This window comes from Dendropsophus ebraccatus, chromosome 15, assembly GCF_027789765.1.
Source record: "Dendropsophus ebraccatus isolate aDenEbr1 chromosome 15, aDenEbr1.pat, whole genome shotgun sequence".
NCBI classification, from domain to species: Eukaryota; Metazoa; Chordata; class Amphibia; order Anura; family Hylidae; genus Dendropsophus; species Dendropsophus ebraccatus.
Window position 1 is genome coordinate 26,640,117 of NC_091468.1, and position 24,674 is coordinate 26,664,790.

The 24,674-nt window shown below is 47.6% G+C and overlaps 1 protein-coding gene across 1 annotated transcript in view; it reads right to left on the bottom strand.

Moving 5' to 3' along the window:
• PPP1CB (protein phosphatase 1 catalytic subunit beta) overlaps positions 1-17,862 on the bottom strand; it is a 36,244-nt gene extending 18,382 nt beyond the window's left edge. Inside the window, exon 1 of the mRNA XM_069955437.1 lies at positions 17,724-17,862. Coding sequence (XP_069811538.1) covers positions 17,724-17,775 — 52 coding nt within the window. The 5' untranslated portion in view covers positions 17,776-17,862. The remainder of the gene's footprint in view (positions 1-17,723) is intronic.
• Between the last annotated feature and the right edge of the window lie 6,812 nt (positions 17,863-24,674).

Below are 24,674 nucleotides of genomic sequence, written 5' to 3' on the forward strand. Positions count from 1 at the left end.
GCGCATCTATTTATGTATAAAATAGTAATACGGGACACCTCCGAGTGCCCTAGATGTGGGGATCTAGACGCACATCTTGTAGATATGATGTGAAGATGTCGGGAACTGGGGGAGTTCTGGAAAGAGGCCTAGATATCATACAGAAGAAGGAGTATCCCATCACCATCCCCCCGTATCCAAAAAATGTTTACCGAGCATACTAGATTTCCAGAATACTGAGGAAGTAGTGGAACTTGCAGTCCAGAGAATGTCATATAAAGCTGCTCATTGGATAAAGCAGCAGCCCCCAGCCGCTGGAGAGTTAATAAATAAAATGAAGACGGTGATAAGGCTGGAACGTGGAGTGTATATTAAATGTAAGGGTTATGTTCACACCGAGTAAAACAGGCGAACTTTCGGCTGCGGAGTCCCTCCTGCCTCAGTGTCTCATAGCCCGTTTATGGGTTAAGAGTTCCGCCAAGGAATTCCGCCTGTGTGAACATACCCTAACCCATGCACGTGTGGATCAACTCCTTAGCGTAAAGAAGCGTATTACGTCTGGCAACGTCACAAACTATGTGGTTTTGAGCATATTATAGCATGCATGTACCAATGTTCCTGTCATATAAGAGTAGCATAAAAGTGCATCTTTTCCTACTTGAACGTATGGTTTCCCCCTGTACCCTTTTTGTTTATAGTTCTTCCATTTTGTGGGTGTGTGTGTGTGTGTATGTTTTGATGGTTTCCAATACGTGTGTGTGTATATTGTTTAAACTGTGAAAAAAAAAATCTAAAAAGTGATATGATAAAAAAAACAACAACTAGAGTCACTGCGCCACAGGCTCTCTCCCCTTCTGGCTGCAGGAAGACAAGTGACAATGCATATAGACAGCACATACTGTCCTGGATAACAGATAAACAAAAGCCACCCACCATACAATCTCTATTATTATATGTGCAGTCTCATAGCGTATGGAAAGTGTCTGGAGAGCGCTCTTATGACCATGTATGGCCGGCTCCTTTTCGAGAGCTCCGTCTATTACACAGCGAGGGTACGCTCTCCTCCGTCACAGTGACTGGTTTTATTATGTCTGTGCGGAGGCTGCTGCCTTTACATTATGGTCAGGCTCTTACCAAGCTGTGTTTCTCTGTTTCCACATCAGGTATATAGTGGCCTCTGTCTTTTGCCTCCCACTGAATTTTTTTTTTTTTTTTGTTACTGGATGTTTTTGTATGAAATCGTGCAGTCTGCTGCGCCAATTCATACAGCTTTCCTGATGGATATGGCAAAAGTACACTGTAAGGGTGTCTTCACACCTACCGGATCCACAGCGGATCTCACTTCTGCGGATTCGAAGCGAGAACCGCTGCGGATCCGGTATCAATTCACCCCTATGATAGCACATATTCGCAGCGGGATTGAAATCCCGCTGTGAATATGTGCTTTAAAGGGAACCATTCACCCCGTGGCCCCCGTTAGAAACAGACAAACAGTTACATAGAGGTCAATATACTTACCATATCGCTCCCGGTCCCGTCCCGGATCTCGTTGTTGACACGGAGAAATCGCCGATTCTTCTTCTCGCGCCCATTATGATAATGAGCGCCGCCGGCCCGAAGTCCAGCCTTCTCCCCGCCTCCGACACTTGATTGACGCCGGGTCTTCTTCCTCCTCGTCTTCTTTCTTCTCGCCGGATCCCGCGCAGGCGCCGTGACGGTCGTTTTCGGCGCATGCGCAGTTCACAATTGAAGCCGCTCCACAGCTTCAATGTTTACTGCGCGTGCGCCGATTGTCAGAGCTGAAGTGACGTGTTGGACTTCGCGCATGCGCGGTACACAGGAACGTCACGAGCACGTATCCTGTTTACCGCGCAGGCGCAGAAGAGATGACGAGACCTTCGCAACGGCGCCTGCGCGGGAATTCGTGAGGAGACTGAAGACTGAAGACGTCAATCAAGTTCCAGGAGGCGTGGTTGGGCGGCGACGAGAAGAGGACCTCATGAATAAGTTGGACTCGTCCGTCGTTTTGCTATGGACGTTGGACTCATCTCAGCTCATTACCATAATGGGCGGGAGAAGAAGAATCGGCGATTTCTCCGTGTCAACAACAAGATCCGGGACGGGACCGGGAGCGATATGGTAAGTATATTGACCTTTATGTAACTGTTTGTCTGTTTCTAACGGGGGCCACGGGGTGAATGGTTCCCTTTAAAGGGAACCAATCACACAAAAATTGGCTATAAAGCTAAGGAGACGTGCTGGTAGATCAGCCAGCACGCTTCCTAACCATCCCCCTGTCCCCTCCGTCCCCTGTACATAGAGCTCTATGCAAATTACCTTGTAAGTAGTCACGGTGGGCGGGCGGCTTCTTCAAGTAGTCACGGTGGGCGGGTGTCTTCAAGTAGTCACTGTCCTGGGCCGGATCCGGCGCTGTAATCATGCCCCTCTGGGCGTGTGTAGAAAGCGCCGCATGGTGACGTCATTGGGGGGGGGGGGGGGGGGGGGGCACATCGGCCTGGCCGACGTCTTTACTAAGCTGCGCATGCGCAGTGCAACCGGAGAAGACGCTGCGGTACTGCGCGGCGTAGTACAGCAGCGGCTTCATCCACAGTACTGCGCATGCGCAGCTTAGTAAAGACGTCAGGCAGGCCGACGTGCAATGCCGCCCCCCCCTAATGACGTCACCATGCGGCGCTTTCTACACACGTCCAGAGGGGCGTGATTACAGCGCCGGAGCCGGCCTAGGACAGTGACTACTTGAAGAAGCCGCCCGCCCACCGTGACTACTTACAAGGTAATTTGCTTAGAGCCCGGGAGACTAATAAACTAACTTTGCGGGCTCTATGTACAGGGGACGGAGGGGACAGGGGGATGGTTAGGAAGCGTGCTGGCTGATCTACCAGCACGTTTCCTTAGCTTTATAGCCAATTTTTGTGTGATTGGTTCCCTTTAACTCCCTGGTGCCCGCAGCCCCGCCGTCACATCCCCGGCGCAGCCCCCCCCATCCTGGCCACATCCCCCCCCATCAGCTGAGCAGGACCGGAGCCGGGAGCCTCACTGCAGCCGCGCCGCCGCGCGCTGGAGAAGTGCCGCCGCCGGGGATGGGGGATGCGACAGCGGGGCTGCGGGCACCAGGGAGCTAAAGCACATATTCAAAGCGGGATGTCAATCCCGCTGCGAATATGTGCTATCATAGGGGTAAATCAATACCGGATCCGCAGCGGTTCTTGCTTCGAATCCGCAGAAGTGAGATCCGCTGTGGATCCAGTAGGTGTGAAGGCACCCTAAATGTAATGAGAAAGGAGCCCTAAAGGGGTTATCCATGTTGTAAAAAAAAAACAATCATTTTTAAAAGAGCCCCAACAAGATAAAACAACAAATCAAGTTACTTACCTCTCCCATCCTACACTCAGACGCCAGGTGCCACATGGACTTTTGAAGAGAACAACATGTGACTGCAGCAGCCAATCAACCCCATGCTGTCCTTCTGGCATCCATTACTGCAGATCACATGACTAACAAGGTCACTGATTGGATGCAGCAGTGAAAATACCAGGGTGCCGACCACAGCCTGAATGTGGGATGAGCACAGGATCAGAGAGGTAAGGAACTGTTTGTTTCTTGTATTCTCATTCACAACCCGGATAACCCCCTTAAGCAAAGTATCACATGAGGCAGGACAAAAAGGTTCTTATTGTCCGACAGCTACCCCTCACAATTCCTCTGGAAGTTTATGTATTCTGATTGGGAATGGGGAGGGGTAAGCAGATACCAGGTTCCTCTGGTGGCGGCTTATCTCTCAGGAGAAAGTCTTAGGGCCCTATTCCACCGGACGATTATCATTCGTATAATCGTTAACAATAAACAATCTCAATCGACCGCTATTGCAAAAGACCTGAAATCGTTCACCCATTTACATGGAACGATAATTACTTATGATCGTTCTTGCGGTCATCTTCTTGCTGCTATAGCGCTCGTCACTACTGCGAACGACCGAACAATGTCTTATTCAATGCGAACAATTTGCGAACGAACAACGATAAGTATAGGTCCAGGTCTTATATTTGTGTAAAGCGAGATCTTCCAATCTGCGGGAACACTCTTAATATGGCTGTTGTGAAAGTTTAATAAAAAGAGATATAAAAGATTATATATTACTATAGCTGGAGCCTGGTGAATCCGGGGGTAAATGACAAACCAGACACAACATCGATCAATAACCAAAAAATCTTGACCGATATGGCATTCCCTATACATCTCCTCTGTACACACCCCATTAGCCAGTAAAGCATAGCAATCCTATGAGACCAGTTAAATCCACGCCATTGTGTAGAGTTTTTTTAGTCACTGGATTCTCCACACCTATAATGTAAGTGGGCAATCATGTCCTCTGTACAGGGGATAATTCCACCTTTATTTCTTACTGCGCTGGCACCTTCCAGTATGGCACACGATAAAGCATTCATTCCTGCAGATGGCAGATAAGTTGCGTGTGTGGCAGGACGCCGGCAGTACAATGAGCTATTCATAAACCCAGGACGGCAGATCCATAGCAACACCTCGTGTTTCCTGCAGCCAGAGGGCTATGTAAGCGATACAGCGAGGACACCCTACACCAAGGCGAGGTGCACAGGCCGGGACAGGTCAGACACTACACACGCTATTGAGGATCTATATTAGGGCGGCTCTAGATCTACAACTCAAGGTAAATAAGAATTGAGAACTATTGTGACCCCATGTGCATCCACACAACTGATATACACAAACAGCAGATACAGTCATCTATCATAGAAGTGTGTTACTAAACTTCACAGCACTTGTAAGGATCAGTTTATTATAGCAGAAACCAAGACAGTGCTGAAATTTGCCCTGCATGCTGTACTTTATTTTCCCCAATTAAACCTGACAGGAACCATTCAAAGGTGTGACTAAAGCCTATGGCGTCAACCTCAGGGCAACGCATTAGGCCCACCACCCCAAACTTTCATACATATGACTGGCAGTGTTACCCAAACATGGGATGAAATGTGACAAAGGGTGCCAGAAACGCGTCTAGGATGCCTGGGGTGTCTGCATGTGTGCGTTATCTTTCGATTTTTAGGAACATTTAATAAAGTTTGGAAAGTTAACCCTAAATTGCTGGATCAACTGTTACTTTCTGGAGAAAATGTAAGGGTATGTTCACATTATAAAAGTTCTGTGTATGTGGTGGATGATGCCAGTACGTAGACATATACCAAAGTTTAAATTAACCGACAAAATTGAACTACCAATAGTTCTATGTCCATAAGCATCTAAATAATGCACACCACCTATAAATAAACAATGCTGGACAGTATTCTACATATATCAAAAAATACTTTATTACATACAAAGAAAATTTATATTGTTTAAAAATTGTTTTATATGTAGAATACTGTCCAGCATTGTTTATTTATAGGTGGTATATACCAAAGTTTACCCACAGCAAGTCCATTCACTTTAATAGGGGTGCCTAACTGCTAACCCCACAGATAAAATGCACACAAAATGAACACCGATATCTTTGACACTTCTATAGACAGCAGGGCACATGGGGTATTACCGCCCCTCCATCCAGAAAGTAGATGCATGACCGCCTATTGCGGGGATCATACATTTAGCCACTACTGGGTGGATAAAGCATAAGCATTAATGGGGACACAAGCCCTGTAAGTTTCCCAGAAGCCCTTATATCACACAAAAACATTGACCCGGCACTACTGCTGCAGATTCTACACCTTACATGGGTCAATCATGGGGAAAAAAAAATCTCTTCCCCATTTACAATGAGTGGAGCACATAGGAAAAAGGAGATTAGCAAAGTCCCCCTTTAAAGTGATATTGTCCTCCCCCCCCATAATCTATATGCAGTTCTCCGCATTATACACAATCTTAAAAGCTGCACATTCAATATATACCTGACCACCACTTGTCAGTGTCTTCTTTCTGCTCTAAAATCTATTCATTTTATTGGAGGACAGTGTCACTTAGGCGGGGAGATGGGACCCAACTGTCGTGAAGCCCTGACGAGGCGACACTATCGATGAAATGAAGCAAGAGTAAGGGCGGATTCAGCAGATCATCACTCAGTGTAAGGGTCCATTTACACAGAAAGATGATCTGACAGATTATCTACCAAAGATTTGAAGCCAAAGCCAGAAATGGATTTGAAAAGAGGAAAAATCTCAGACTTTGCTTTATGACCTGATCTCTGTTTATAGTCTGTTTCTGGCTTTGGCTTCAAATCTTTGACAGATAATCTTTCTGTGTAAATGGACCCTTACAAAGACAGCGATCAGCTGATGACAGCTATCGGCTGATCGTGTGTGTTGATTCTGACCTAAAATCATTGGCTGCTGGGTGCACATCACTACGTGTAATAGCAATGCGTGGCCGATGGCAGTGTGTAAAAAAAAAAAAAAAAAAAAGAACTATATACCTAAATATAAATTCCCTGATGTCCTGCCAGCTTCAGCCCACTTTCTATAGTAGAGCTTCAGCCCACTCCCCACGCGTGGCTGAGCGACCTGTCACTTCAGACACCATGGAGAGCAGGCCGAAGCTAGCAGGACATAAGGGAGCATGGAGAGGAAAGGAGAAGTTTATCATTTTAAACTTATTTGGCAAGGGCTGCCCAGGGATCACTAACAAACTATATTACACACTAATTCAGGGCTCCAGATGGCGACCAAAACGGTCGCCAATGCGACTGACATTTTGCAAATGGCGCCCAGATTTATTAATCTGGGCGCCATTTGCGACTGTCCCCGGTGGCGGCGCGCTGTCTCTTTAAGTCCGGGCCCCCGGCTGATGCGCGGCTGCCGGGGGTGTCCTATCCTGTCCCCGGCTGATGCGCGGCTGCCGGGGGTGTCCCATCCTATCCCCGGCAGCGCGGCGCATCAGTGAGCTGCCTGGGGCCCTGACTTCCGGCACAGGAAGCGCACGTCAGAGGCGCTTCCTGTGTCAGAAGTCACAGCCCCGGCGTACAGGGAGCTCACTGACGCGCCGCGCTGCCGGGGATAGGACGGGACACCCCCGGCAGCCGCGCATCAGCCGGGGACAGCGCCTGAAGAAGAGGATCACCGGGGTAGCGGGTTGTCAGGTGAGTTTGTGTGTTTGTTTTTTTTTAAATACTGCTTACCATAGAGGAAAGGGGGGGGGCAGAGGGGGTCATCTATAAGGGGAGGGGGTATCTATAAGGGGAGGGGGTATCTATAAGCCGGGGAGAAGAGGGGGCATCTATAATGGGGGGGGGGGGGAGGGGGCAACTATAATGGGGGTAGAGGGGGTCCTCTATAAGGGGAGGGGGCCATCTATAAGTGTAGGGCAAACTGGCTGCAGACACTGGGAGATAGATATATGCACAATTATTATTATCAGGGCCCCTCAGGTGTCTGTATTGTAAGGGGTCACTTGCATTAGTCACTAGGTGAGAGATATATCTATTTATATACACATCTTTTGGGGGGGGTCACTATGGCTGCAGTCATAAGTCTAGCTCAGTATGTATAGACTGTTGCAAGCCCCCAACCCCCCGTTAGAACCCCCTATACTCACCTCATCGCGCCGGGTCCCGCTTCTGAAGATGGTCGGGTCACGGAGATCTCAGCCGCTGCAGCCCGGCGCGCACACTGAGAGATGAGTCCAACGCTCATAGAGAATGACGGAGCGCTGGACTCTCCCTGTCATTCTCTATGAGCGTTGGACTCATCTCTCAGCGCACTCCGAGCTGCAGCGGCTGAGATCTCAGTGACCCGACCATCTTCAGAAGCAGGACCCGACGCGATGAGGTGAATATAGGGGGTTCTAACTGGGGGTTGGGAGCCTGTCACCCCGGCACGGGGGTCGACAGGTTCCCTTTAAGTTCAAGTTCAGAAGAGTAAGCCTCATTAAAAGGCTAGCCAAGTGAAGCTGAAGTACTGAGTCAGACTGTATATGGTTGTCAAGTTGCAAGTTTCCATGTTGAACGTTTTCAAACTAAGAAAAGAAATGATCTAAAGGAGGATGCTGCCGTGGCCTCTGCACACAGTAAGTCCCATTTAACATAACATTAATTTTACATGGTTTAAAATGTTGGCGACCAAATATTCTATTTGGCGCCTAAATTTTTCAGGTTAGGAGCCAATGGCTCCCAGGTAAATTTTTTAGTCTGGAGCCCTGTAATTAATTATATATACACACACACATACACACATATATACATATAATATACACACACACACCTTGCTGAACGATTATTGAGCTGTATATGGGCTCAGTAAGCAAATGCAGATCTAACAGACCGGCGCTTGCTTACATCATGTCATCGAGCTGTGTAATACGCCCCTGAGGTTGGTGACAGTATCACTTAAAGTGCAGTTTGACAACGCCAAACCTCTAACCAGTCAGGACAGGTGGTCCTGGTGCCCCCATCCTCTTTCTACCACTTTGGCACACTTTGTTGCTACCTTTGCAGTACGTCAGGAGCCCACGTCCCAGTGCAGGTTCTCACCATCCCATATGATCAGCCTGGACTGAGCCCTTCTCTCCGGGGGCCTTGCAGCAGCTGCCTGTGCAGTACTTACACCCTGGATTAGTAATACACCTCCCTAATGCTACATTTACACGGAGCGATAATTCGCCCAATGATTTTGAAGCAACTATTTGGTTTTTATAACGATCAGTGTTTAGACGAATAAATTGTTAGAAAAATCGTTTGAAAATTCGTAAGAAAAATCGTTATTGCGATGGTTTTTAAGATCGCTTAAGCCCATCTTTTACATAGGGTAAATCGATGAAAGACTGTTTACACGAAGCGATCTGCGAATTTTCAGCGAACGACGATTTAAGAACATGTTGAAAGATCAAAATGAACCATTTCTCGCTCGCCGATTGATCATTTGCTGTGTTTACACGGTACGATTATCGCTCAAATGTGAGTTTTTTTGCGAAAATTCTAACGATAATCGTTCCGTGTAAACGCAGCATAACACTCACATCAGTGATCTATTCACATCCTACCAGAACAATAAGGTCTTGCATTAACCCCTGCGAGTTTGAGTAACTATCCCCAGTCAGCAGTGGATGAGCCAATCTATTGTTCTGTCCAGCCGGCTGGAAAATCACTGGCTGAGACAGCGGAACTTTACCATGCTGGACCACAGGAATAGGAAAGAATAAACCATTATATAAGAGGAGAAGAGTAAGCTGGTCTGATCCATCACCTAGCGCCATCACAGACATGGCCGCCCAGCGTTACGTGACACATACAACAACAAAGGAGGCAGTTTGTGTGACAGGAAATAAAAGTTTAATAAGCGACGGCCTGGTCAGAGGATTTATGGATCTGACGTCACCCCGATACACACCTCCAGTATAAAACGTAACGTCCTTCTGTACAGACGCGTCGCCCCCAGACTGCTAACTACAAAGGCACGCCACCCCTGGCATAACACTGCATATACAGCACTGACATACAATAAAAGGGGAGCTCCACAATGATGTCAGCAGAGATACAACAACTAGACAGGGTGGTAAGCTAACAGGAGCACAAGCTATGGTTGGGACCCCAAAAGCGGATACTGGCTGCCATGTCTACTCCCCCAGAAGACCAACCAAAGCTTTCATAATTTACCTTTTTATTCAAGAACTCCACTAGCTGTCAATTAATAAATTTATTGTTAATATTCTAAAAAATTCTGACTAATAAAGCTGCAGTGCTTGTCCCAATAGATGTGACACACTGCAAAGTGTACTCCTGGCATCTGCTGGGCTGGTTTGTAGCAGACTACGCTGTGGAGTATAATATAGGATGTAACCCAAGATCAGTAATGTAATGTATGTACACAGTTACTCCACCAGCAGAATAGTGAGTGCAGCTCTGGAGTATAATACAGGATGTAACTCAGGATCAGTACAGGATAAGTAATGTCTTCACACAGTAACTCAGTTGAGGTAATTGATCACTGTATATAGAATGGCATTTATATACTTTCCTGGCCCCTATTAATGGGATACCTGATTTGATGAAAGCGGATAAACCAATTACACTACCAGGTACTTAGTCTCTAATCCTATAGGTTCAGTTACTTCCCTTCTCTATAAACACCCGATGCCACGTGAACCTGTTTACCAGATTAGGCCGATCCGCTGATCACATAGCTGCTGAGTAAGGTCCTTGTCCCTGACCCCCTTTAATTTGTGCCATTGCATGAAACTAAAAGGATCTGTATCCGAGAGGTTGGGAAATGTGAAAAAAATATATTTCCCCGTGTGCAGAACAAACAAATGGGTAGAGAAAAAAAAAATATCTATATAAGTAATAGCGGGAAGAATTCCAGCCTGGTTCTTGGAGGATCAGCTGAAGTGAAATGCTCCTTTCATAGCAGGATTACCAGGCGCATAGGTGGCGTTCCCAGGAGAAAGCTGGGCCGGCTAAAGCCCTAATACATTATTGATGGCCTGCAAACGCACACACATGTAATGCTGCACATACATGGCCATCATGACATCACAGAGAGCATTATATAACCAGGAGGGCCTTCTAATGTATGCGAGACCTAGAGGGACTGGGTAGCTAGGGGTATTGAATGTATGACCCCTGCTCCAGCTGGTGTTATATATCTGTATAATGATCCATGTATACGTGTCACTGTATTTTTGACCATATTACTATGACAACTGATTACACCTCCATTGATCTTTGCAGGTGACATTTATAGGTGCACTTTGTACTTTGTCATTAGACCTGATAGAGGCCGGATAATACGCTGAACCTGGCACCAGGTCAGTAGTGGGCACTGCCGCTTCTTCCTGTGTCATGTCACAACATACAACCTGTGCCATCATACAAAACCCACCAGCGGGTAAGCAAGACCCTGAGCCAGCAGCAAATACACATGGAGGTCACTTGCTGGCTAAATATACCAGGAGGATTGCATTTCAGCGACATCACGGCCCGCATGAAGGGCACCCCGCACCGACGGGCTAAAAACAGCACAGCAAGCCTACAACTGAGCAACCAACCTGCCAGCAGACATTTACCGATAGATGACAGAGCGGCCAAGGAGTGAGGACGGAAAGATTTCACACTGGAGTCATGTATAGGAGACTGCACGATAAGCGTTTAGGAAATCCCTGAACTAGCAACTCCAGCAGGTCAGGAGGACACACTAGTTATTAGAGCAATTCTACCTGAGGCTTCGCAGCTGAGGTAAAACTACAACTCCCAGAAATCTAGGAGCCTCTGGCTGTCCATACATGCTGGGAGTTGTGGTTGTGCTACAGTCAGAAAAGCACAGATTGAGGCCCAGTCTCCTCTGGATATAATAAGAACTAGGCTGTGTGGTGGTATAGCTGGTACTGCCAAAATCTATCACGCAACATTGCAGCTAACAAAAGTGAATGAGATCCTGCTGCATCCCGCATGTGATTGCGCCCACAGCCTAAGGGCCCTATTACACAAGCAGATTATCTGACAGATTTATTTGAGCCAAAGCCAGGTAATAAAAGGAAAGAGATTTCTCCTCTTTTCAAATCCATTCCTGGCTTTGGCTTAAAACAAAAAATAAAAAAAAATCAGTCAGATAATTTGTTGTGTAATAGGGCCCTAAGTCTGTGCAGATAGCAAGACGGGAGACAGCGGTCACCTGCTATAGGCAGTACCACCCCATTCACTTTTTGAAGATGCAATGCAAATCCACTTAGCCAAAGTTGCTGCGTAGCCATTGACAGATCAGCAAACCTCACATGGAGAAGGTAAGATCTGGCAGCAGCCACCACTACAGAAGAAATCTGGAATTACATACACACCATAGTAATTGAGTCCTCCAGAGCCGCAGCTGCTTTCTGCTCATGCAAGGCAGCACTGATTGGCTGAAGAGGGGAGTCGGGAAATTCAAAACGGCTCCCCTTCAGCCAATCAGTGCTGAAGAGGAGCACCGATTGGCTAAAGAGGAGCAGTTTGAAATTCCCGGCTCATCTCTTCAGCCAATCAATGCGCTGAAGAGGGGAGCCGGGATTTGAAGACCTGCTACGCGGGGCAGGTAACGTATGCTCGTGGCCCAGGCGGCGGCGATCAGATAAGCGGGGGTGGCGATCGGATCGGTATAAAAAAAAAATTGTTACTTCGAAATTGTTAATCGTGTGATCGGGCCAATTATCGCTCCGTGTAAACTTAGCATAAGTCTATATGCACTGTGACACAGATCTCGTAGGATCATGCATGGCTAGCTTTAGTCACCTTCCCCTAGAACAGTGGTCCCCAACTCCAATCAAACCTTAACTACCTTGGGGTGCCCAGTGGTTGTAATACAATTCTCAACATACCCTGACAGTCCTTTGCTCTCCAGGTGGAAATGATGGAAGTTGTAGTTTTGTAACAGTTGCAGTACCTACCCCTAAAACCTTCTTCCCTCCGGCTGTTGCAAAACTACAAATCCCATCATGCCTGGACAGCCAAAGCTTTAGCTTGATGGGAATTGCAGTTTTGCAACAGCTGGAGGGCCAAAGGTTCCCTATCCCTGCCCTAGAACCTAAACCTCCAGTAACAAGACGTGGGGCGGATAGAATGAGATTTCTTTGAATATCACCAAAACACAACAAATCCTATTAGCTTCAGTTCTGTGCTCTATCATATCACTAAGTTACATCACATTCACTTTGAGGAACATTTTTCTACTTTTCGATGGACAAACAATAGAAAGTCGCTCTCACAGCATTACCACCATGAATCTTATTGCAGAAAAGACACACTGAGGGGAACGGCTGACAAATACATGAAACCTCAGAGATGTGAAACGTGAGGGAATCTCAGCTCTCTCCAAACTATGGCCAAATATAGTAGAAGCGTCTCCTTCTGAGAACATTCGGCCCCGAGCTCTCCAGAGACGTCACTTCCTTCCAAACTGCAGTCGGTGCAAAGGATGAAGATCAATAGCTTTCTATGCTCGTCCTTAAGGTCCTGGCGGCATTAGTCCTGTTATATTTCATCCGTCATCCTGTTTACTCTAATTTGAAAATCAATGAATGCACAAATATATGCATCTCTATGTAGTGGTGACGTAACTGGTGATGTCCACAATGAGTGCAGCTCCTCGGTCACAGGGGGGTCCCGGGCACACGCACAAGGGTCCTTATAGATTTTACTCTGAGACCAATAGACAAAGCATTAGAAGCGGCACTGCAAGGTATGGGTTCCCAAGATAGCGGTTGTAGTTTTTCTAAGATGAATATCCACAGGTGACACTGTATGCCACAACTGAAGAGCCACAGACATCAGGGCAGCTGGAAGGCCATAGGTTTTTGAATGATGGGAGTTGTAGATCCACAGGCTGCCAAGGCAAGATGGTAGTTTTGCATGAGCTGAAGACGTGCAGGTCCTTGGAGCATGATGGGAGTAGTATTTCTACCATAGCTGGAGGGGCATAGGCTGGGGAACACTCATTGGAGGCATCAAAGATGACCACAGGTATCAGTCAGCCACTGTGTTACTCATACTAAACAGTCACTGAGCAAAGAAACACACCCAGCGCACACCCTGTGAACACCATGGTCCATGGCTGCCGAGCTCCTCGCATTACCCTCTGTATCTAGGATACATTGTCAATAAAAAAAATAAATAAATGGATCAGACTGATGTCTGCAGTCCCCAGAACATGATGGGAGTTGTAGTGTCCGTGCTTGCTAGGAAGCTCAATTCTCACAACTGGTCACACAGCCATTGATCATAGTGTCGGGGCATACAGTGTCAGCAATGCAGCCGTGTCACCAAGTAATGAGACTGACTACGGATTCCGTTGCTCATCCCCGCTCACGACAGGATCCGCTGGAACTTATCCGCGTGGATTCCGTAGTGTGAACCCATTCTTATTTGGTAGAATGTACATTGTACATGGCGGAAGTCCTAACCTGGGCGAAAAGGCGAAAGTCCCAACCTGTGGAGATCACCTGGAGCAGCAGAGCTCCAATATACAGCCTGTTACTTCAGTACAGCTGTATACTCCCAACAGAATACTCCACCCTGGCCAAGTCCTTGCTACAATCTTCCCTATGTAGACAGGACACTTCCCCACCTTCTGTCAACCACAACAGCTCTCGGGGACAATGTCTCAGTGACCCCAATATAACAGCCAGGCAGGTAACCCCTAAAATGAGCAAGTTGCCATGTAAGCGATTCCTGCCGCGCAGTAGACGCCTGGGGCCCGATGTTACAGCACAGTCTCAGTGTAACTATGTATGGAGGCATTGTGCGGAGGAACCTCCCAGGTCTTGCACACCGGTGAGCTCCAGTCATAAGGACTGAGGGGGTCTGGAGAAGTCATTCCGCATCTCCACAACCCCAAAATGCTATGCAGCAAAGCACAGCAGACACCACAGCTGCTCAGCACCGATAGGTCGTACCATCTATGTTATACACCTGCTGTGCTAGGTCATCCAGCAGACTGGCATCTGACCGTCCACCACAGCACTGCTGACTGAGCAGAAGGACCACCATGATAACAGACCACCAGACTACAGATCGTGACCACACCAAAGTATCCAGGCCCACAGCAACAGATAAGAGGGAGCTACACTTAGCAGCCGTGAGGGGTACAGAAAGTTTACATGGCTAAACAGACGTCTGGACACTGAATAGCCCAGCTGTCAGCACCCCCTGCTTCATCAGGCACTGCCCCTCCCCCGTCTGTAAACTACAGGTGACTGGAGTAACCAAGCATACACAATGTAACCCAGTGCTTGTCAACCTGTGTATCTTGTTACACAACCACGACTTCCAGCATGCCCTGAAAGCCAGTGGCTCTTTAGTTGTTGTAAACCTACAACTCCCAACCTGCGATTCCCCTACGGTTATAAAGTATCAGGCTCCGGCAGCATGCTGGGGGTTGTAGTTTTGCAATAGCCGTGGAGGCATGGTTTAGTGAACACTTATATAATGATCGCGGACATGTTTCTACATCATGCAGCACAAGCTTCAGGGCCTGCACCTGTCCTCTGTACAGTGTAATTCACACGCAGCATTTTAATCGCAATATTTCTGCAACAGAAAGCAAATTCTGTTCACCTGAATGGGATGGTTTTTGTAGAGAATATATGCACTTTTACAGCAGTCGCAGAAATCTCTGCTGCTGCATGCGACTGTACCCGGCCCAGTGCAGGAATAGTGTTCCCTTTGGTTCACTAAGGTACGAAGAAAAATGCCCGCCCCCCCAAGAGACAAATGTCTGCCGACTCCTCGCTGCCCTCCTGTTACTGTACATCAGTCACTGCTCCTCCTCCGGGGCCACCATTTCTGATCTGGGCCTGGCACCTCCCTCCTTCTGTAGCCAAGACCTTTGTGTATTGTTGACATCTGCCGTTACCACAACCCTGAGAGCAAGCTCTGCGGGCAAGAGCCTGACACCCAGAACACAGCAGGGAATGATGGAACCAATAACAAATTAGAGGTGACCCCCCCCACACACACACACACACACAATCTCATCCCTCTGCTTAGACTGTAAGCTCAACAGCCAAAGGTCAACAATGTGCAGTGTAACTAACACCAGAAGCTGAGACTAGAAATATTCACACCCCCATCATCCTACAGGCAAAAGGCTATACTATTTAAATAACCATCGGCCGAGGCTTTAGACTGATAAGTACTCACACCCCCATCATCCCAGCACTCTCAACCCCCTCACTGTATATAACAGATAACTACTCACCCCCCCCCCATATCATCCCTGTACTGCACTCTCTACCCTCACTGTGTATAACAGATAAGTACTCACACCCCCCATCATCCCCAGCACAGTGCTCACTATTCTTACTGTATTAGGTTAGTAAGGCACCTGTGATACAATGATAGTGAGTGCAGTACTAGAGATGATGGGGGTGGGAATACTTAGGAGTCTGCAGCTATAATATGGACAATAACTGTAGTACTAGAGATAATGGGGGTGTGAGTGCTTATCCACCTGTGACAGATACTCCCACCATCTCTAATGCTGCACTCACTGTATTAGTGACCTAGAGATGATGGGGGTGTGAGTACTTATCCACCTGTGACGGATACTCCCACCATCTCTAATGCTGCACTCACTGTATTAGTGACCTAGAGATGATGGGGGTGTGAGTACGTATCCACCTGTGACGGATACTCCCACCATCTCTAATGCTGCACTCACTGTATTAGTGACCTAGAGATGATGGGGGTGTGAGTACTTATCCACCTGTGACGGATACTCCCACCATCTCTAATGCTGCACTCACTGTATTAGTGACCTAGAGATGATGGGGGTGTGAGTACTTATCCACCTGTGATAGATACTCCCACCATCTCTAATGCTGCACTCACTGTATTAGTGACCTAGAGATGATGGGGGTGTGAGTACTTATCCACCTGTGATAGATACTCCCACCATCTCTAATGCTGCACTCACTGTATTAGTGACCTAGAGATGATGGGGGTGTGAGTACTTATCCACCTGTGACGGATACTCCCACCATCTCTAATGCTGCACTCACTGTATTAGTGACCTAGAGATGATGGGGGTGTGAGTACTTATCCACCTGTGATAGATACTCCCACCATCTCTAATGCTGCACTCACTGTATTAGTGACCTAGAGATGATGGGGGTGTGAGTACTTATCCACCTGTGATAGATACTCCCACCATCTCTAATGCTGCACTCACTGTATTAGTGACCTAGAGATGATGGGGGTGTGAGTACTTATCCACCTGTGATAGATACTCCCACCATCTCTAATGCTGCACTCACTGTATTAGTGACCTAGAGATGATGGGGGTGTGAGTACTTATCCACCTGTGACGGATACTCCCACCATCTCTAATGCTGCACTCACTGTATTAGTGACCTAGAGATGATGGGGGTGTGAGTACTTATCCACCTGTGATAGATACTCCCACCATCTCTAATGCTGCACTCACTGTATTAGTGACCTAGAGATGATGGGGGTGTGAGTACTTATCCACCTGTGACGGATACTCCCACCATCTCTAATGCTGCACTCACTGTATTAGTGACCTAGAGATGATGGGGGTGTGAGTACTTATCCACCTGTGATAGATACTCCCACCATCTCTAATGCTGCACTCACTGTATTAGTGACCTAGAGATGATGGGGGTGTGAGTACTTATCCACCTGTGATAGATACTCCCACCATCTCTAATGCTGCACTCACTGTATTAGTGACCTAGAGATGATGGGGGTGTGAGTACTTTGTAGTAAGGAGTCTGGGGTACAGCATTACAATAGGTATTAGCTGCACCTTGTACTGCACCACAGCGTCTGTCAGCACCTCCTTCCTATAGGTGATAGCCCCCCGTGTGCTCTCTGCCCTCTCCCCAGCGCCAACCTCTGACAGGAGCGACACAATAGAGGAGGCGCCGTCACGTGACCTCACAGCCTGCTGCCCCCCAGAAACTATCGGGGTCCCCTCCACCTCAGTCTTTGCTATTGCTCTATTACCCCAGGCCACCTGACCTCTCACTTTCTGCCCTAACTGCCCCGCCCCTCCTCCTTCCCTTCACTGGTCTCCATGGTAACAGCCCCGGCCGGAGACCGCTGAGCGCGGAGGTGACGGAGCTCGGGTGCCCCGGGCCTCTCGTCCGGGATCCTCTCCCCGCCCTCCTCCCACTGCTATCCCGCTCACAGCCGCCCTCCGCTCCCGCACACCCGGGCCTTATCCCCGTGCTCCCTCGGGTCCCCGCCCCCTCCTTCGCTCGCCCGGGTCACTCACCCTCCAGCAGGCGGCTGATCAGACTATCCACGTTCAGCTCTCCGTCCGCCATTTTGCGCTTCCCTCACCAGAGCCGAGCAGTACAAGCCGGGCGGAGCTGCGTCACAACACGACAGAGCCACACCCAAGGGGCTGGACCGCAGGAGCGCCTGGGCCAATCACGACAAAAGGCGGTTCCACCTCTCACAAACACGCCCCCCTAACAGAAACAATGGCATGTGGGAGGAAAACCAACCAATGGGCGGGATCGACACTAAGGGGCGTGGTTAAAGCCTTGCTATTTCTATAGCGCTATGGCTGCAATGTCCTTACGCCCCGCCTATGCGGGAGGGGCTAATGTAACATCCCGCTTATTTTTTTATTTCAACTCTCCTCTTAGCCACGCCCCTGGATCCAGTTGCTGCCTGCGCGCGTCCTTGCTCTGGGCCGGTGGAGATGGCGCTTACTCCGTGGGAGCCCCGCCCCGCAACCCGCCCGTTGTCATGGAGACTCCGGGAGGATGAATTGCGCTGGGCTTGGCCTGAGTCTTCTTCTGCGGGTGTCATGACAACAGTGACGTCATGGTGACTGAGCCGTGTTTTTCACTTGAGGCAGCAAAGGGAGGAGGGAAAATCCTGAGAGGAGACTGTAATATGTTATTACAGTGCTGGTGGAGCCCCAGAGCTGGGCCTGTGGAGGAGGGGGCTCAGCCATAACAATCACTGGAGAAAGGGGGGGGGGCATAAAGTCCTCACCAGGCGCTGATATATGAGGAATACACCGTAACCATGATGGCGGAGTAATAATAATCACCAATAGTCTATAATATAGCCATAATCTTACAGGTCGTAGGTATAGGGGATGTATCATTGCTTCTATCACGTCTGTGTATTAGGCATTTGAACTATTTGCAGCAGTTTTGCTTTGTGACAGATGGAGGCGTGTCTTAGTTTATAGACATCATAAAAGGCTTTATTTGCACCATCTCGCTCCACACTATGGGTGAGATACAAGGCAAATAAAACAAAGGAAAGATTGCTCAGATTGCCCCCGTTCCCATTGAGGTTCACAATCTACAATGCATGTATTGGAATAGTGAGCGGTGGAAGGGTTACGTTACGACAACCGCGTAACGTTACAGGGTGCTGAGGGGTCTAAGGCAGAAAAGTCACCAGCACTGCTGACTCCATGACTGCAGAGACCAAACCTCATCAACACATGGGTGTGCATGGCTGAGCAGCTGCATGCAAGCCCTAAATTACCAAGCAGTGGAACAAATCCATATTACTACTCCACAAACAGCTCCCCATAGCTCAGCTTCCAGTGAGTGAGAGGAGTGAGTATACTGGTGTTCAGTGCAGTTATCCCAGAATTGTCAGGTCCTGTCTAGAGTCAGCAGTAGGCTTTATCTGTGTCGGGGTGCGGTTCCTCAGCGTATCCTCCATCACTCAGGATCTTAAAGGGGTTATCCAGCGCTACAAAAACATGGCCACTTTTCCCCCTACTGTTGTCTCCAGTTTGGGTGGGGTTTTAAAACTCAGTTCCATTGAAGTAAATAGAGCTTAACCGCACCTGAACTGTTGACAACAGTAGGGAGAAAAGTGGCCATGTTTTTGTAGCGCTGGATCACCCACCTAGTGAGAAAGGCTCTCTATTATATTGGAAATTCATTCAAAGCATCAAACTTCTATGGTTACAGCAGTGAAATACGCTTCTCTTACATGATATCTTACTGATATCTTAGATGAGTTGTTTATCACTATAACACTGTCACTACTGTGATGGTGGATGACCTATAGGAACGACCAAAATACATTTATTGCAAACGATTCCTCCCAATCTGCTGCCCATTTCTAGACAGATGACTTGTCTGGGATAACCAATTAAATTGCCATGGAGGCTGGTACTGCTATGGGGTCACTGTGCTGGCATTATGAGGAGGACACTGTGCTAGTACTGTTATGAGGACATTATGCTTGTAGTCTTATTGACCAACTGTGCTGGTTCAGCTATGGGTACACTGATGGTGTTATTGATGCACTGTGTTGGTACTGTTATGGGTGCACTGTGCTAGTACTGGTATCGGGGTGCTGTGCTAGTACTGGTATGGGGGCATTGTGCTTGTACTGGTATGGGGGCACTGTGCCTGTACAGCTATGGGTGCATTGGGCAAGTAGTGTTACGGATGCACTGTGCTGGTAAGGCTATGGTGCACTATGCTGGTACTGAGTGATGCAGACTTTGTTGGTAGGGTTATTGATGTGTTGGTGCGGCTGTAGGTGCATTGTGCTAGTACTTTTATAAGTGCACTGTACTGGTACAGCTATGGGTGCACTGTGCTGGTACTGTTAAAGGTTCACTGTTCTGGTAGTGTTATGAATGTACTGTGCTGGTACAGCTATGGGTGCACTATACCGGCTAGCACAGTGCACTGTGCTAGTACTGTTATTGAGGAACTGTACTGGAAAAGTCTATGGGTGCACTGTGCTGGTACTGTTATGGATGCACTGTGCTATATAGCTATTGGTGCACTGTGCTTTTACTGGTATGGGTGCACTGTGCTGGTACAGTCTATGGGTGCACTGTGCTGGTACAGTCTATGGTTGCACTGTGCTGGTACTGTTATGGGTGCACTGTGCTGGTACTGCCATGGATGCACTGTGCTGGTACAGCTATTGGTGCACTGTGCTTTTATTGTTATGGGTGCACTGTGCTGGTACTGTTATGGGTGCACTGTGCTGGTACTGTTATGGATGCACTGTGCTGATACTGTTATGGATGCACTGTGCTGGTACTGTTATGGGTGCACTGTGCTGGTACTGTTATGGGTGCACTGTGCTGGTACTGTTATGGATGCACTGTGCTGGTACTGTTATGGATGCACTGTGCTGGTACTGTTATGGATGCACTGTGCTGGTACTGTTATGGATGCACTGTGCTGGTACTGTTATGGATGCACTGTGCTGGTACAGCTATTGGTGCACTGTGCTTTTACTGTTATGGATGCACTGTGCTGGTACTGTTATGGATGCACTGTGCTGGTACTGTTATGGGTGCACTGTGCTGGTACTGTTATGGGTGCACTGTGCTGGTACTGTTATGGATGCACTGTGCTGGTACTGTTATGGATGCACTGTGCTGGTACTGTTATGGATGCACTGTGCTGGTACTGTTATGGATGCACTGTGCTGGTACAGCTATTGGTGCACTGTGCTTTTACTCTTATGGATGCACTGTGCTGGTACTGTTATGGATGCACTGTGCTGGTACTGTTATGGATGCACTGTGCTGGTACTGTTATGGGTGCACTGTGCTGGTACTGTTATGGGTGCACTGTGCTGGTACTGTTATGGGTGCACTGTGCTGGTACTGTTATGGATGCACTGTGCTGGTACAGCTATTGGTGCACTGTGCTTTTACTGTTATGGGTGCACTCTGCTGGTGCTGGTATGGGTGCACTGTGCTGGTACTGTTATGGATGCACTGTGCTGGTATACAGCTATTGGTGCACTGTGCTTTTACTGTTATGGGTCCACTCTGCTGGTGCTGTTATGGGTGCATTGTGCTGGTACTCCTATGTGTGCACTGTTCTGGTAGTGTTATTGATGCACTGTACTGATACAGCTGTGGGTGTACTGTGCTGATACTGTTATTGGTGCACTGTGCTGGTGCTGTTATGGGTGCACTGTGCTGGTACACCTATGAGTGCATTCTGCTGGTACTGTCATTAGAACACTGTGCTGGTACTGTCATTGGAACACTGTGCTGGTGCTGTTATGGGTGTACTGTGCTGGTACGCCTATGAGTACAATGTGCTGGTACTGTCATTGGAGCACTGTGCTGGTACGGCTATGGGTGCACTGGTAACACCATATGAACTAATACTATTATTGGTAAGCTGTAGCTGGTATTGCTATGGAGACTTTGTTTCTGGTAATGCTACACTTTTTTGGCCACTATTCTTGTGTCATGTGCACAGTTAGTATGGGTAAACTGTAAATGCTGCCTCTTAGCAGTACCATTCAGAGTAACTATATCCTGCCGCATGAAGTCTTCACTGTACTGAGATCCTATTCACGAAGATCAGGACCGACCATCTATTGCTTTGTGCAGCCAGTGCGGGGACTGAATGCTATATAGACTGTGTGGAGGATGGATGAGTAAATGTCATGAAGCTAAATCCACCCACACTATATCTCCTTTATGAGGTGATGTATTGTTTACAGAGATATCCTTGTGTACATCATGTCCTTTATTGGGGACATGTTGTATATTCGCCTACATGTATAAAGAGGAAAGTTTACGTTGTGTGGCTGATGCATCCAATAGGCAGTGACAGTCCATTATCAGTATTAAAGGTCCACATCAAACCCACTCAGCGTCACATACAGCCTGGGGCGGAGGTGACAACCTTTACTGCACCACAGTCTTGAAACTATAGTAAGTATAGTTTATTACTATGCAGGGGCGAGGCTGTAAAAACCACTCAGAAAGGAGAGGAGTGTCTGCTACCATTACTGTTGGGCGCGTGGTTGTATCTCCCAACAGCGATAAGACAACTAAGAGGCGGGGCTTTTATATTATGATAAAAGAGGCGTTACTGTTTTCAGGAGTGTTGGTGGGCGGTGTATTGCAGGGCTTAACTAGCTTCAAGGAGTTTATAGTAAAATAGTTCAGTGTACAGTATTAGTAAATGCACTCACAGGCCCTACTGCCAGCAGCTCCCTGTGTACCTCATAGAGCTAAAATCAGACTCCCCTCCTCCAAGCTGTGCTGCCCTGCATTGTGGTGAGTCTGTCCATAAGATGGCCGACGTAGAGGTGCATGTAACCATGCCCCGCCCTCTGTGTCCTCCATAGGAATATAAAGGTTTAGTGGGGGGACACTGGGGGAGGGGCATGGTCACATCTTCTTGCAGAATCTACACCTGTATTGGAGCTGGTTTCGATTTATGCCATAATTTACGCCTGCTAGCCTGCAAATCATGATAAATCAGGTGCGAGAGGAGGCCACAGCACTGGGATTAACAAAAAGAGGATCCATTGGCACCCTGCCCTGCCAAATACTCTTGTGGCCACAGGCAGTATTATACCTCTGGCCACAAGAGGCCACTTTTACCTCCAGCGAGGGGGTGGCGCTAACTATCAGGAGAGGGGGTGGCGCTAACTACCAGGATGATGGAAAATGGGGGGGGGGAACTACCAGGGAGATGCCTACATAGTGAAATACTACATACTAGGGGGATACTACCTACTGCTGTGGAATTATCTACAAGTGGGATGCTACATGGAGGGGCCTGAATACTATAAAGATCACAGCAGGGAACTTAACTTCTATTTAGGGCACGTAGGGTCTTAACTACAATATTGGGACAGTGGGTCATAACTACTATATTGGGGCACAGAGGGAGTGTAACTACTGTAGGAGGGCACAGGGGGGAGTCGTAATATGTGAGATCACAAGGGTCGCCTGTATTATATGGAGGCAAAGTGAGGCTTAACTACTATATGGATGCACAGAGGAGGCCTAAATACTATATAGGGGCACGAAGGGGTATAACTACTATATGGAGACAGAGGAGTGTAACTACTATATGGAGCCAAAGGGGCCTTAGTATTATATGGGAAGAAATAGGAGACTAACTACTGTATAAGGCACAGAGATGGCCTAACTACTATATGAAGGCAGAGAGGTGCCCGATTATGTTGGCACAGAGGGGGTCTATCTTCTATATGAAGACATGGGGGAGCTGGGGCTTAACCACAAACACGGGTTGTGTGTGGCATTAAAACTTGGCTCCATTTAATACAGTGGAATTAAGCTTCAATACCACAAACAAACGTGGAAGAAAAAAAAAGTGGGGCGACATAGACGTACATTATGAGCCTGACTTTTTCCTAAAACACAGCTGGGAAAGGACTGTGCTGCAGTGCGTTTCCTCTAGCTCATTCTCCCGAACACTCAGACCCGGACCAATCAAAACTTTTGACATTCAAAAGTTTTCCAAAATGACAGGTACACTTTAAGATTCTTCATGTTGTAGTGCTGCCCATTATGTCCAAACACCAAGGTCATCAAGTCCCCTGTAAGACGGAGGCTGCTGCTGCAGGAGCCCACAGCAGGGTCTTTCATCCTCCTCGCAAACCAACAAGTATACGGACGGACCACAGTCTGACTGCTATAGGACAGGACCCTCAGCTCAGTAACATCCTGAACCCTGGGCCGGCGCCTGGCAGTAGGAATCCTTTGTCTGCGGCTTATTACATAATCCATGCTATCATCTATTTCAGGAAATTGGCTCATTCATTACGTTCACGCAGAGCTAATCTCCTGCACGCCAATAAGAGAATGACCCCCATCATGTATCATGTTAATGCTGCACCCCCCACTAATATACAGAGCAATGTGAGGAGGGTGAGGGGCCGGCGGTATTACAGAATATTATATCATCTTTCATGTGGAATGTTCTGTCTACACACTATAACCCAAGGCAAAACCTGTAGAGATATAAACAGCTTCCATTTCCTGCACTAAAGCTACTCCATTATATATGCACAGCTGGTATAACATAAGCAGTGGTTATATGTAGTGATATGGAGCATGCTGGTATAACCTGGATATCTGCTGTATATAATTATATATGTACAGCTGTTATAACCTGGGTATCTGCTGTATAAAATTATATATGTACAGCTGGTATAACCTGGGTATCTCCTGTATATAATATATATATTTACAGCTGGTATAACCTGGGTATCTCCTGTATATAATTATATATGTACAGCTACTATAACCTGGGTATCTCCTGTATATAATTATATATGTACAGCTGGTATAACCTGGGTATCTGCTGTATAAAATTATATAAGTACAGCTGGTATAACCTGGGTATCTCCTGTATATAATTATATATGTACAGCTCGTATAACCTGGGTATCTCCTGTATATAATATATATTTACAGCTGGTATAA